Source organism: Lycium ferocissimum, chromosome 8 (assembly GCF_029784015.1).
Source record: "Lycium ferocissimum isolate CSIRO_LF1 chromosome 8, AGI_CSIRO_Lferr_CH_V1, whole genome shotgun sequence".
Lineage (NCBI taxonomy): Eukaryota > Viridiplantae > Streptophyta > Magnoliopsida > Solanales > Solanaceae > Lycium > Lycium ferocissimum.
Window position 1 is genome coordinate 45850853 of NC_081349.1, and position 15083 is coordinate 45865935.

A 15083-nucleotide genomic window follows, 5' to 3' on the forward strand; every position below is an offset into this window, starting at 1 on the left:
TAAGTAATCTTGTCATTATTTAAATTCTAATATTATAATCCCCACATTATAATCTACTACAACTTCTTCACACCAACCGACCCCTTGGAGCTTGTTCAATCAAACATTCAAAATTTGCTTATTTGAAAAATATTTTTTATCGAATGAAATTCAGAAAAGGCACTTTCCGATAGTAGCAGTCCGTCTTGACCAATCTTTCCAAAAATACTTTTGAGCACAAATTTAAAATATAGTATAAAATTTTGCTTTACGATTACTTCACTTAAATAGATAAATGATTTTGAAATTACTTTATTTGATAGATAAATGATTTTGAAATACTTATTGTTTTTGTACGTGTGTGTGTGAGAGAGAGAGTATACTGTTTTTAAACTTTAAGTGACAATCGTAGTTCATGTAATAATCAACACAAACAAACCAAATATACATGTAATATAAGAAATTAAACATACTTGTACACCATCTTAATAGCTTCCACAATTTTTCAGTACTTCAGAAACCAAAACAGAACACACAAAATAAATCTCCTCAAAACATGACAATACTTAGAATAATAATTTGTGTTGCTGCATTCAGGTCTGTATCTTGAATTAAAATAAACCCCTTATTTTGCAGCACTCAATTGCTCCATCATACATCACTTCCAGACCATGCTCATACTTGAATCCAGTCTCCAAGAGTTTCTTTGATGAATATTCAGGATATTTAGAATCACATACTTCCTTTGACAACCTATAAAAGAGATACTAGCAATTAGTACATAAATCAGTTAGTTTAACTACTTTTGGGTGTATTTGGTAAAAAGGAAAATGTTTTCCACCAAAAATATTTTTTTGAAAATTATTTTCTTGAAAATAAGTGATTTTCTTACCCTTTTTTTTAATGCTTGGTAAATATGCATAAAATATTAAATATATAGGCAAACACTATTGGAGTCAGGGGGCTAGGAATATGGGGGTGGTGGGATGGGGCTATGGGGTTGGGGATGGGATTTGAAGGGTGGGGATTAGACAATTAGTTTGAAATACTCCTTCCAGTTCAAAATAAGTGTCCACTTAGCCTTTAACACACCTCTTAAGAAAATGCTAATTTCTAGAAGAAAAAAAATAGACATTTGACTAAACTATACTTAATTAAATAGGTTTTGGGATCTGATCACTATTAAATAGGTTTTGGGATCTGATCACTAGCACTCAATAAGGGCAAATTTGAAAAAATAAAGTTAACTCTTTCTTGCACCAAAATAAAAAGGCTAAGTGGATACTTATTTTGAACCGAAAGAAGAACCACTTATTGAACTTGTTTTTCCTACTTTCATCACGCATTAGGGATCAAAAAAGTTTTCCAAAACTTTTGACCAACCAAACATGAAAAAGTTGAAAAACATTTATTGAAAATATTTTCCTCCATTCCGATACCGAACACACCCTTAATCTCAAGATTTCAACAAATTAAAAGATTGAAAAATAAGTGATTTATACCGAACACACCCTTAATCTCAATATATCAACAAATTAAAAGATTGAAAAATAACTGATTTAGAGAACTTACTCGATAATTGGAATTTGATATTCTGGATATCTTGCTGATAAAAGTCTTGTGAGTTGATTTATTGTTATTGCAACATTAGAACAAATGTATCTTCCTCTTGCATTTGGATATTCAAAAAGAAAGATGTGTGCATTTGCCACATCATCCACGTGGACTACAGGGATAGTAGGATAATGCTCTATCATCAGATCTCTTTCTCCTGCACAAGTTAGAGAATTAATCATGGAAGAAACAAGCATTATGTTCAATCTAGTTAAATTTTATACACTATTCATGCTCATTTTTTACTGAAAAAGAAAAATTAGAACTCTTTACTCATTTATACCGTCAATACTATGTTTTCTTGCGAAAACAAAAATTTGATTTTGCAAGAAAATAAAAGTTGGGCCGCATAATAGCGTTAATATACACACTGACTAGCTAATGGTGGCAAATGGACGTGTTGCATCAAATTTGAACACGTCAAACGTGTCATCAATAAACAGGTTATGAGCCAATTAACTAAAATTTTGCTTGGAGCAAAATAGATTGGGCCAAGAAGAATTAAATAACAGGTCATAATTCAACTCATCCACCACCATCCTCCAGCGCCAAACATGGCCAACAACCACCTCGAGTTTCTGCTACCACCGCACAGCCATGCTCGCTTCCGCCATCACACAATTACTAACTACCACTGGACATGCAACTTCCACCCTCACGTGACATCGCCTCTTAGATAGTTGCTTCTTCGAACAAACAGATTTTCTTTAATATTTGTTGATAATATTTTGAAGAGAATATATCACATCGGTGACGGACAAGAACCTAATGCTCCTTACATCGGTGACGGACAAGAACCCGCTGCTCCTTATAAGGCTTGGGCAATCCTCCTCCCGTTGAGCTAGCTTTTGGGGTGTGAGTTAGGCCTAAGGCCTAATTTGACATGCTATCAAAGCCAGGCCCAGGCCGATTGGACGTGGGCCCCTGGAAAAGGAGGGGGGCAGGGGGGATGAGCCCCAGATTGACCCGTCCAGGACCCGGGGGGGTGGGGGTGGAAATGCCCCCTGGTCCATGAATGTGCACGCTTCAGACTGGAGAGTTGATCCCAGATAAAAGAATATCTGGATCTGAGCTTCTCCTTTTTACTCTTAATGAGATAATTTATAATTATACAAATATTTATGACTTATTATAATTTATAATTATAATATACAAATATTATAATTTATAATTATACAAATATCTATGACTTATTTTAAATTATAAGTTTCAAAAGTCTTTCTTTTATTTTTAATCTTCGCATCCAGTCAAACATCATCACATACAAATTGGGACGAGCGGGAGTATCATCTATTTGTATGGGAAAAAAAAAATGCAAACTTACCAAAAAAGTATCCCATTAGATCTCGTACGGATCCAGGGCAATGAGGAGTGACGAAGGGTCCATGTACCCAAGGAGGTATTACTGACACTACTTCAATATCATGTTTCTCTGCAAATTCAAAGGCCGTCTTTTCTGCCAATGTCTTGCATATTGAGTAAGCAGCTAAAACTGGACAATTCTTCCTAATAAATTCTACATCACTCCATGAGCTCTCATCTATAACTTCTAAGCCAGTCATGTCATTGAACGCCATTGCAGAATCACTGGATGTGCGTATAACTCGTTTAACTGTTTTTGAGTCTACGCATACCTGTAAATGTAAAAGTTTCACAAGATATTATATTTGTATGCTACTATTTAACCTGTATCTATTTTGAAAAAAGAAAAATTGCATGTCTAACCATTTCAGAAAACTTCAAATATGCGGTGTTTAACATTAAGCTTGACAAAACAAATTTCAGATAAAAGTGTTGTCTAAAATTCATTCATTTTTGCCTGAATTTCAAGCGAGAATGGTTGAACTTCAGCCATATGTACATGAACTTCAGGCAAAAAGTGCTAAAGTTTAGGAAAAAAATAACCTAATTCAGCCACTTATGGATGAAGTTTACCAAAATGACAGAACTTTATCCATATGAGCCTGAAGTTCAAATAAAAATGACTTAATTTCATCCATATGCCTGAAGTTCAGGCAAAAATAGCTGAATTTCAACTGTATGTGCCTAAACTTCCGCCTACAATCCTAACTTCAATTTTTTTGAAGAGTTTTTATATATATATATGTCAAATTAGGATACGTATATATATGTAGCTGAAATTGGACCCCAGATTCTAGGTGCACTAATTTGTGCTATGCCCAAAGTGACCCACCAACGAACATAAGTCCAGCCAAATCCGTCAATTATGAGTGGATTATTAGATAAATAACATTTGCATGCACTAAAATTGACACTCTTACCTGTAAAACACCTAAGGTTCCACTGACAGCCCTTTTAATTTTTATATCTTCTGGTTCTTTTTCTTCAAAATCCATTGTATTAGCCACATGGAATACTCCAATGCATCCTTCAATTGCTGCAGCAAAACTTTGTGGATTATCAAGATCAGCAATGAAAATTTGAAGCCTCTCAGATGCACCTGGTAGGTTTGTAAGAAATGTGACATCTCTTTTTCTACCTGAAAAAAACATTCTTAACGAGCAAAGTAAGACAATAGTTGAGTTGTTGTTGTCATTCAACAAAAGAAATTATTCTGAAGTGCAATTGGAAAATTAATGAGCCGTTTGGAAAATAATTGGTTGAATTTAAATAAGAAAAAATGAATATTTTGAAGTTTAAGAAAGGTATTTGGAAGTAGTTGTATCTAGATATTAAAAGTCAAACTCCCCCTTCAACTATGAATAATAAACATTCGCCCCAGAGGCGAATCTAGAATTTCTGGAACATGGGTTCACCACAAAAAAAATAGAAGGAAAAAATGCATTAAGTGGGTTTGATCCCTAGACCTCTAGGTAAATAACTCAACCTTCAACTAAGTGCACCATTTATTTAGCTTTTTTGTAGCATGTGTTCCAGCAAATAGTATTATACTAATTTTAGAAAATATATACATAAAATGCCTAATTTTACGGAGACACCATGTGTTCACGTGCTCCGTTTTTTGCACCTAAAAATTCCCCCGATTCCCCCCCCCCCCCGCCACACCTTTATCCTATGTTACTATTTATGATTGGTATTTTAATATTACATGCATTAAGTGTATATTATGGGTGTATACACACACACACACTGTCTCTCTCTCACACACATGTATTACCTATTATTTTTACATAAATATGTATATGTATATTTGAGTTTCACTTCTCTTTTATTTTCTACTAGTATTGCAAACCCGCGCGATGCGCGGACACGTTAAAAAGATATTAAATCATATCAAATTTGATTTGACATACTTGAACACATTAAGTAATATTGTTTTTGTTGGGATATATATACTATTAACCATGTGTTTGGATATAGTATTTATTATAGAACAATTATTTATTCATTGTTTAATAAAGAATTAAATAGATCATGCACTAGTATGTGTGTCCTTTACTTATATAGTAGATGATTTAGTGTATAGAGTTTAGCTTATACACGGAAGATTAAATCGTCGGTTCTTATAAGTATAAAATTTATATTCACAATCTAAGATGGAAATTGGACAAAGCCATTGGTATGATTGTAACCCAAGACCAAGTAGAGGTAAGTGTTTTTGTACTGAATATATAAAATAAATTCTCTAGTTCATTAAATGTACTTATACTCTTAATCTTGATATAATTATTATGATCAATGTGATTTGTTCATTATTTTGATTTATTAAAAGGTACAACTCAATTGCGGGTCTATGTATTCGGTAAATTGGATAATGGAAAAATACATTTGTGAAATAATAATTAGTTGATAGAATCCATGTCTCGACTTTGAGATTGATGATACCCCTTTGTGAATGCTTATAGGTCTCATGTGAAAACCTGCAGTGGATTTGTATCCGTCACATGATGTAAGTTAAGCGAGAAATATAAAGGTTTCAATTAGTCAATGAATTAAATTGTCGGTAATTTAATTTAATTGATTGGTATCGTAATCTTAACATGGGAGTCAAATAAGTTTTATTGTATGATTTCGAAATTGGTATGAGGAGTGCGATTTACGATTTTTTAGTGGAATAATGCGTAATTTATTATGGTAGGATTAATTGATTTCTTGAATTAATTCCATAATAGGAACCTCGTTAATTAAATTCTTGTGGTCCTGTTTGTGCCCGAATAATAAAGAATTAAATGGAATATCATTTCTTGGTGGAAAATAAAGACCCAATAGGTTTTGGAAAAGGGGAAAACCCTAAACCTGTAGTTATAAAACAGGGGTCTTATTTCATAAGGAGGCGAAGGGTTTGACAAGGTTCTACTCTTTTTTTTCCATAGAAATTCGCCCACACGAATTTCATAAATTCTGGTATTATTCGGGATTCTGTTAAGACTGCCAGGCCGAAGGATGACGATCAGCTGGATGGTTTTTGCTCGTGCTTGAAGGCTAGATTCGAGGTTGCATTCACGCTTCAAGAGATAAGTATCAATTTTATGTTTGATCAATATCTTTGATTATGTGTTGTCTATATTACATGCAAGTTCGATCCTGGCTATCTGCTTCCGCTGCGTATGCCTGTATTCCATCAGTTTTAACAAAATTACGAATGTCTTCTCTTTTTTTAATTCTGATATATTCGATAAGCAAAGCTCTGTGACGTCATACTTTATTTTAAAATGTAATATTGTATTACTCTAAAGATATAAATATTAAAAGTTCTTGATATTATATTATTATAAAAGACCACTATATTATTTATTTTCTTTGCTAGAGCAGATTCTTTTCTTATCTTTTTCATTCCCATTGAATTATAGGTGTTAAGAAAACTATTATGTCGAAGACAAAACACATATATTGTTTAAAAAAAAAAACTCATCATTTCAGAAAATAGAGTTTTATATTTATGAAATGCAAAAACCCATTCTTACACGTAAATAACATGTGTTTAGTTTGCTACTCTCTGTTCTGAAAATACCTTGGATCCTCATCTAAGATCTATTTGAATATTTGCGATTGAAATTCAAAAATTAATCATACTCTATTGAAAAACTTGTCTTTCAATTTAGATTAAAAAATAACCACAATTAATTAAAAAATTCCTCAATTTTAAGTTACATTAGCCATTAATATTATTCAAAATTTAGTATCTAACTTTTTAATAACTTGTCATTTTATTTAATATCCTTGCACACAACTCTCCTTTTATAATATAGATATTAAATATTGCAATCTTGCTAAACTTTATAAATAAAATGCAAAGACAAAAAATAAAGGCAAGCAGAATAAATTACATGATTAATTATATTCTAATTACATGATACTGAAGTTTAAACTCCTTTATTGACACTCTAATAGTAAAAACATAAAATTTAACCTTATCAAGTAAAATATGTTAATTATTAAGAAACTTAATTGTTTGATGTCCTTCGATGAGATGCTAAGGTACAACCATCAATATTGGTAATTACCACTATATTTTTGTACTTCACCTTTTTAGTTTTTCCTTATTAATTTAATAGAAACAATACGTGAAAATAAAAATTTTACTTTTAGATGAAATTTAGATAGATGCACCACATATCTGAGTGACAAAGCTGCTATCTTGATTAAGTAATTCTAAGTGTAAATTTTATAAAAGTTGGTCATATGGTCTTTTTGTAAGAGCTGCAAAGTCTCTTCTTATAATATCATAATGCTCTTCCTCCTCTCTAATTCAATTGCAAAGTCAAACCATTTCATTTGACCAATATAAGTTCATAAACTAATGATTCACCAAAAAAGAATATGAATCTCATTGTCCAATCAAGAATACACCATGATTAAATTAATACATATCACATAAAGACAAACTATCAGTGCAAAGCGAAAACGTAGAGATGAAAAGAACTGGACGTGTTTCATTCCTTTGATTTATCATAGACATCTTCTTCTTTTATTTTAGGGATTATTGAGTTGTTTTAGCCATTCTTTAAATATGCTGTAGATTTTATTTAGTAGAAATACTTATAAATTGGCAGTTGGCAAATAATATTAGGACTTAATATTATCTGTTTTTTAAACTAATTCTATATAAATAATTAGTATTTTATTAATTTAAAAATTGAAAAGGATAAAGTTGAGAAGTTATAACCACCACCAACATGCGATTGGAGAGTAAAACGTGGAAATATACATGTCTCCCACACACACTTTTATTCCTACACATTTTTTTCCCTGATTTTTTTTTCGTCTCAAGTCAATTCTAAATCCAATAGAATACAAGAGTATCAACTATTATCCTAGATTTAAATACATGTGGAGAGATTTTATTTGTTTGAAAGGAAACTAAAATTACCAAGGAAAACATAATGAAATTTACAAACATTATGAAAGAAAATTATAAGAGATAAAGAAATACTCTTATAAATTACTTTTTTTTTTAATTTATATTCTCAATTGTGAATCCATGTAAATGTCTATATGTTTAATTATTTCTTATAACTCATTCTCTCTATATAATTATTTCTTAAAACTAATTCTATATAAATAATTAATATATTAATTTAAAATGATACGGATAAAGTTGAGAAAATTGTAACTACCACTAACATGCTATTGGCAGTAAAACACTAAAACGTGGGGATATAGATGACAACTTTTATTCCTACACTTTTTTTCATGAACTTTTTTTTAATTATATAAGTAGTAATAATTATAATAATTTGAATAGAAAGTCCTCCAGAGTCACGCTTTTGGCGGTCTCTTCAACTATTATCCTAGATTTTAAATATATGTGGAGATTTTTTTTATTTTTTTTTAAAGGAAATTGAAAATTACAAACGTGGGAGGAAGTTGTACCGTGTGTTGCTTTTTTTTTTTTTAATAATAAATAAAAATTAGGAATCTGGAATAGCAGTTTTGCAAGTCATTACATTTCATGTTTTCGTTGTGTACTCCTCCCTCCTAATTTATATGACGCATTTTGATTGGGCATAAAAAAAAAAAAAAAAAAAAAAATCTTTTTTTAACTTTTTTTGTTAACCTAAAGTAAATTATATATGTTTATGTAGTTATAATTTATCTCATTAAGGATGAAATAAAAGTTTAAAGTTATAAATGCATAATTTTTTATGACAGAAAAAAGAAAATGAATCATATAAATTGAAATAGAGATTGTTATAGAGTGTTCGACAAACAAATAATGAAAACCAATTCAGCACATGAAACAAAAAGGAATTTTTCTTTTTTTTCTTTTCTTAGTAATATATATTTTCCTAGCAGATATGGTTTTCCGCAAATTAAAGCACATGTATGTAGTCATTTGCCTTTAAAATATGTGAACGTTTTATAAAAAGTAACATACGTCTCGTCATTAACCCAGAACAGAGCAGAGAAAACGAACAGAACAGAGAAAACAAAGGAAAATCTGAAAAACTTGAATGCTTACCTTATGAAGAGAAATTCAAACTTTGGAAGAAACATAGGCTGCTAAGATTTCTTATTTCTTCATGTTGTTTTTGATGGAAACTAATTGTGATAGAGATTCTGGGGGAGTTGATAGTAGTTTACAGAAAGTGGGAGGAAGTAGGAGGTTACTAATTGGTTATTATTCTTGTTAGTTTTCACACGTATAGAAGTAATATATGAAGTGTTGTGTCATAAAAAAATAATAAATTATTTAAGTTATATATATTGGTAATGCAATTTTTTTTACAGTGTCAGTAACTTTTAATAAGTAATAATAACATAATTATTATTTTTTGATAACTTATCAATTAATGTCATAACAAAATAATAAATTATTTAAGTTATTTATATTGGTAATGCAATTTTTTTTACAGTATCAGTAACTTTTAATAAGTAATAATAACATAATTATTATTTTTTGATAACTTATCAATTAATGCTTAATAATTTTTTTACCTAATTACCTTATTTAATATTTAATATCAATAGAATTCAAACAGAAGAAAGAAAAGAAAGAAAATTTAGTGCTTTTGATGCTACACGTGCGGTAGTTTTGATCCAAACGAAACTGTTTTAAAACTGTCTATAAATAGATTTGAGAAATTACATTTATTTATTTATTTATTTATGAATTTGCATTGTTATGTATTTTTAAATTCTGATTTTTGTAGTGATGACACTTGTCATCTTACCATGCTTTTGCCTCTCCTATTATATATAAATAGATTATCAATATATAAACGAGTTTTGGTTGTTATTAATGAAATATTTTAAATTATAATTTGAAATTCATTTATAATATAAATAGACTCTTTTAGGAATTTTTTTATAGAATATTCCTCTATTTTCATTTAATTATTTTGTATTACCTGCATTGAAATATATTTATAAAGTAATTATTATCTGTTATTTTTACTTGTATAAATAGATATCATAATTTTGATTATTATTAATAAGAAATTTATTCTTCTCATTTATTTCATTATAGAACGGCATTAAGTTATATGCTCAACTAGTATTTTTCACTTTTCGTTTTTAGTCTCGAATATAATATTTAATTCTTTTTATAGGAAATTTGTTACATAAATTAAAGAGATAAAAGAACTCATGATTTTAAAGAAGTAAAAGAAAAAAAAGACAATTTGATAATGTAAGGGTAAAATAGGAATTTTAAAAAGTTAATTAGGATAAAAGGGGGAGAATGACTATTGTTCAAAGTTGAGAGGGGAGTTTGATTTTTAAAGCAAAGTTGGGGGTGAAAATGATTTTCACGCGTTATAACTAATATCCACCGACAGTATAAGCTTTTTTTACACTATCGTAACTTTAATACCTATTACATGTAAGCTCTTAGTTTTTTTTTTTTTTTTTATAATATTTAAGATATTAATTAGGTAAATAGTTGTAGAAGGTAACTTGGACTCTACAATCTACCTATATTATTCTAATCAAATTATGACCTTGTTTACCAAAAATACGAAGGATTTCCATCTTCTTGATTAAAATCGTTCCTGGTTTTTACATATTTTGTTTCTTGAACATCATTGAGGCAATACATATATGGATCCGCAATTTAAATGACCCAAAAAGTGGCTGTAGGGACCAAAATAATCCAATAAAAAAAAGTTACCAAAGTAACTTTTGCGCACTAAATTAGTGCGCAATAGGACCAAACTGCAAATTTAGAGTTAAGTCCTAATGCGCACTAATTTAGTGCGCAATAGGGTTGTATTTTTTATTTTATTTTTTCAATTTAAAGTTTTGAAATTTCTCCTTATTTTTATACTTTGACCAAAGATTAGTCATGTTTCAAAAGGCCGGAATATCAATATTTTATATTAAACCTGATATTTTTTCTGCGAACAATAATTTAGGCTCACTACATCAAGTATACGTAAACGTTTGGATCGTCGTTTTAGGGGTTGTAAAGTGCCCCGAAGTAAGTTTTGTTTGTTTGGAAACTTGTTTTCTTTTACTTCTTTAAAAATTAAGTATACCTTTGCGTATCTATTTCTTAATGATAAATATTATTTTACTCTTTGTTATCTTATCGTATATAACTAACTCGCGTGATATCCTAAACTAATTATAAATAAAACACTTAGGGCTCGTTTGGTATGATGGATAAGCAAAAATAGTCCTGGGATAAAAATTTAGTGCAGCCTTATCCCACGTTTGGTTGGAACAAAAACGCGGGATAACTAATCCCGGGATTATAGTGTTTTTTTATCTCACATTGAGGGTGAAATAACAATCTCGAGATAACTTGTTTTCTAACCAAACGAGCCCTTAAACCTAAAGATAACAAGTTTCCAAACAAACAAAACTTACTTCGGGGCACTTTACAACCCTTAAAACGACGATCCAAACGTTTATGTATACTTGATGTATTGAGCCTACATTATTGTTCGCAGAAAAAGATATCACGTTCTATATAAAATATTGATATTTTGGCATTTTGAAACATGACTAATCTTTGGTCAAAGTATGGAAAAAACGTGAAATTTCCAAACTTTAAAATTGAAAAAAAAAAAAAAAAAGACTCCTTTTGCACACTAATTTAGTGCACAATAGGACTTAACTCTAAATTTGCAATTTGATCCTATTGCGCACTAATTTAGTGCGCAAAGGTTACTTTGGTAACTTTTTTTTTTATTGGGTTATTTTGGTCCCTACAGCCACTTTTTGGGTCATTTAAATTGCGGACTCATACATATATATACACCATTGAAGCAAATCCCAAGCTATGTTACATACGGAAACTCTTTATATTTAAGTGTTTTTTTCCCTTCAGATTTATAATTAGCGATAAGGGAGTTTGGTGGTTGATCTACATTGTTCATTGTAAGAGTAAAGAACACTTTTTAGATAAGCTAATCTAACATAAGGAATCACCAACGATTTTTTATTCTGACAATTAAGCTAAAAGATTATTTCATCTCACTTTTGAAATTAACAAGTTTAATATGATGAACTCGGTAGCCATTAAAATTATATCAGAACTTTTAGTACTAGTAGAGATCAAGTTTGCATCATATGACAAACAATTTTCTTCTCATTAAAAAAAGATTAAACTATAATTTCTCTCCTAGCAAATATTTTGATTCTTTTAATACCGTTAGAATTACATCCAAACTTCTAGCATGGAAACGACTAAGCTTCTAGAGTTCAAACTTTTTAAATCTATTTTGAACTTTGAATCTGTTTTGAGCTTAGGGGAGAGAGAAGATTAGGATAAAGGTCATCCAATTAGGCTGAGGCAGTGAAAAAAAAAATAAAAAGAAAAAAGAAAAGTAAAACTGAAAATAGGCCGGTAACCGGCTAGTCTCCGTCAATGTTGCCTGACTATGTAAAAAGAGGTAAGGATCAAAAACACACCCCAACTATTACTGTTTTTTGAGTTTCATACCTAAACTATCAGAAGGTTGAGAAAACTACCTAAACTATCACTATCTAGTTTGTAAAACACACCTCAAATTATTCTTGAATGGCATGTGATCTACACTCTCCATTTTCTATAAAAATGTTGCCAAGTGTTGTCCACGTGGATAAATAATGTCACAATGGCACCTACATCGAAATTAAAAACTATTTGTTTTAAAAAACAAATTGAAAAATAATAATTTTGTAAAAAAAATATCAAAAATTATAGAAAATAAAAAAATAGTTTAAAAAATGGAAAAGTTATTTTTTAAAAAAATAATAAGAAAACTGATTATTTAGTTTTTACCTTTTTTTAGAAAAAAAAAATCAACTTTTCTATTTTTTTAAATCATTTTTTTTTATTTTCTAAATTTTTTGATTTTTTTTTACAAAATTATTATTTTTCAATTTGTTTTTAAACAAATGCTGATTTTTTTTAAAAAAATAATGCAGTTTCTTTAAAAAAAAAATATACAGTTTTTTTTATAAAAAAATATTATTTTTTAATTTCCATGTAGGTGCCACCATAGCATTACTTATGCCATGTGGACAAATGTTTTGAGAAAATTTCAGCTTCACTTGCCTTTTGGATAGTGAATTCACACATTTAGTTCAGGTGTGTTTTGCAAACTAGATAGTGATAGTTTAAGTAGTTTTCTCAACATTATGATAGTTTAGATATAAAACTAAAAAAAAAGTGATAGCTAGGGTATGTTTTTGACCCTTATCTCAAAAAGCTTAGAAATAATTCAGTTGAAATTGACGTTAAAACAGTGTGCTACTTCTCTATCATTCAATCCCTCAAAGTCCAATATTTAGCAATATTTCATCTGAAATATTTCTCAAAGCAATTTCTCAACTTCAAATTTCTATTCAAGTTTGAAGTTGAAAAATAGTATTCATGAAAAAAAAAAAAAAACAAGTCGGCAGTAGGTGATCTATTGCAATTTCGAGAGTTTAGGATATGTAATTCTTTTTTTAATAATATTTGTATTTTACCACTTTTGGTAGAAAGGATAAAGAGTTTACCGTAATTGATTTTTATTCTTCCTAAAAGAAGAACATGAATCTTTTATATTTGGCTAACCCCTTTCTTGGAGAAAAATGTTTAGACTTCTATATATATGGAAAATTTATATTTTTCTTTTAAAAAAAAAAAAGAAAGTAAAAGTCAATTATGGTAAACTCTTAAAATTCAAGTACAGAAAATCGGTTAATTTCTCAAGTGTCAAGAGCCATGGGAGGTAATACTAACATGTTCACTTTTTTCCTTCCAAAAATATAGTTTCACAAACCAAACAAAATAGATGATCAGATGAGGAGAATTAACTCTCTAGATTAAAGAACTAATAGATGATTATTATACCTGGAGGAGACCTAATGGTGGTGTTGACATAGTAGCCACGTTGAAGAAGGTTCATGATTAGCCATGATCCAAGAAAACCTGTTCCTCCTGTTACACATACTTTGTTTCCCACTTTCCCTAATTCCATATTCACTCTTCTGATCTCAAGAAATAAAGATTTTTACTTTAGTTGATGTGACAATATTGTATATCAAAGGCATACCACTCATATATACTTTATTTTTGTTAGAGAAAAATATATAAAGGTGTGCGTCACATGAATCTTTTTAGATTTTTGTCACGATAGATAAATCTAATTGAATTTGAGTGAATACAAAAGTTTTTTTTTTTTTAATTAAAAAAAAAAAAAACGCAAGTTGGAAACCTATGTAGGGGCAGAGCCAGTGTAAGGGTTAGGATTTTGGTAAAATTCAGTAATTTTGACTCAAACTCTGTATTTGTATTACTAAAGTTATGTAATATGTACAAAGAATTTATTTAAAATACTGTAAGCAAAAAGAATTTTTATTCAGAACCCATAAATTAAAAAAATTTGCTTCGCCTCTGAACCTATACGAATATCCTACGTGAGAGGAAGCTGTAGACCATGTAAATTATAGTCTAATGACTGATTATGTTGTTAATCAAACTTTTAAACTTTTTGCTGTAGGAGAACGAAAGAGCAATAACCATTTTTTTTTGTTTTAACCAGACGTACCTGAAGAGATAAAGAGCAATAATTTATTATTGGGGGAAATTATCATGGTAATCATTTCTAAAATTTTGCTAAAGTAGAATAATATTTTCAGTTAGTTTCCTTCAGGTACAACAATTTTTTTTCTTTTTTTTTTCTTTTACTATGGGTGAGGCATAGATAGTGTCAGTTGTGTGGCCCTTTCTGCAGTTGACAAGTGTCCGTTGTGGGACACAGAATAACAAGTTTTTTTAGGAAAAAATTAGAGATTTGGGATAACAGAAAAGTTGCGGCTTTTCATAGTAATAGTCACTGTCAAGAAAATTAAGGCTCCACTGCATTATTGCTGTGTGGTGAAATTCCTGCACTATAAGTCTAAAATGAAGTTCAAATTTCAGCAATAATGTGAAATTCCAATAGAAGGAGATTGTGATCTGCAGGGGTGTGTACGGTTAGGTTGTAAACCAGACCAAATCAAAAATTAAATTAAACCGATTGAAAAAACCGACAATATTTGGTTTGGTTTTGTAACTATTAGAAAAGATCGAAAATAGCCAAATCAAACTAAACTTATAGATTATATACAATATATATATATATATATATATATATATATATATATAT

General features: G+C 29.6%; 1 protein-coding gene across 1 annotated transcript; it reads right to left on the reverse strand.

Moving 5' to 3' along the window:
- Window positions 1-463: 463 nt before the first annotated feature.
- On the reverse strand, window positions 464-13928 carry LOC132067007 (vestitone reductase-like). The gene is made up of 5 exons (XM_059460177.1): window positions 13787-13928; window positions 3876-4093; window positions 2918-3227; window positions 1552-1750; window positions 464-732 (listed from the first exon to the last, which is right to left on the reverse strand). Exons 1-5 carry the CDS (start codon window positions 13911-13913, stop codon window positions 591-593), a joined length of 996 nt encoding a protein of 331 aa, XP_059316160.1. The 5' UTR covers window positions 13914-13928; the 3' UTR covers window positions 464-590.
- Window positions 13929-15083: the final 1155 nt, after the last annotated feature.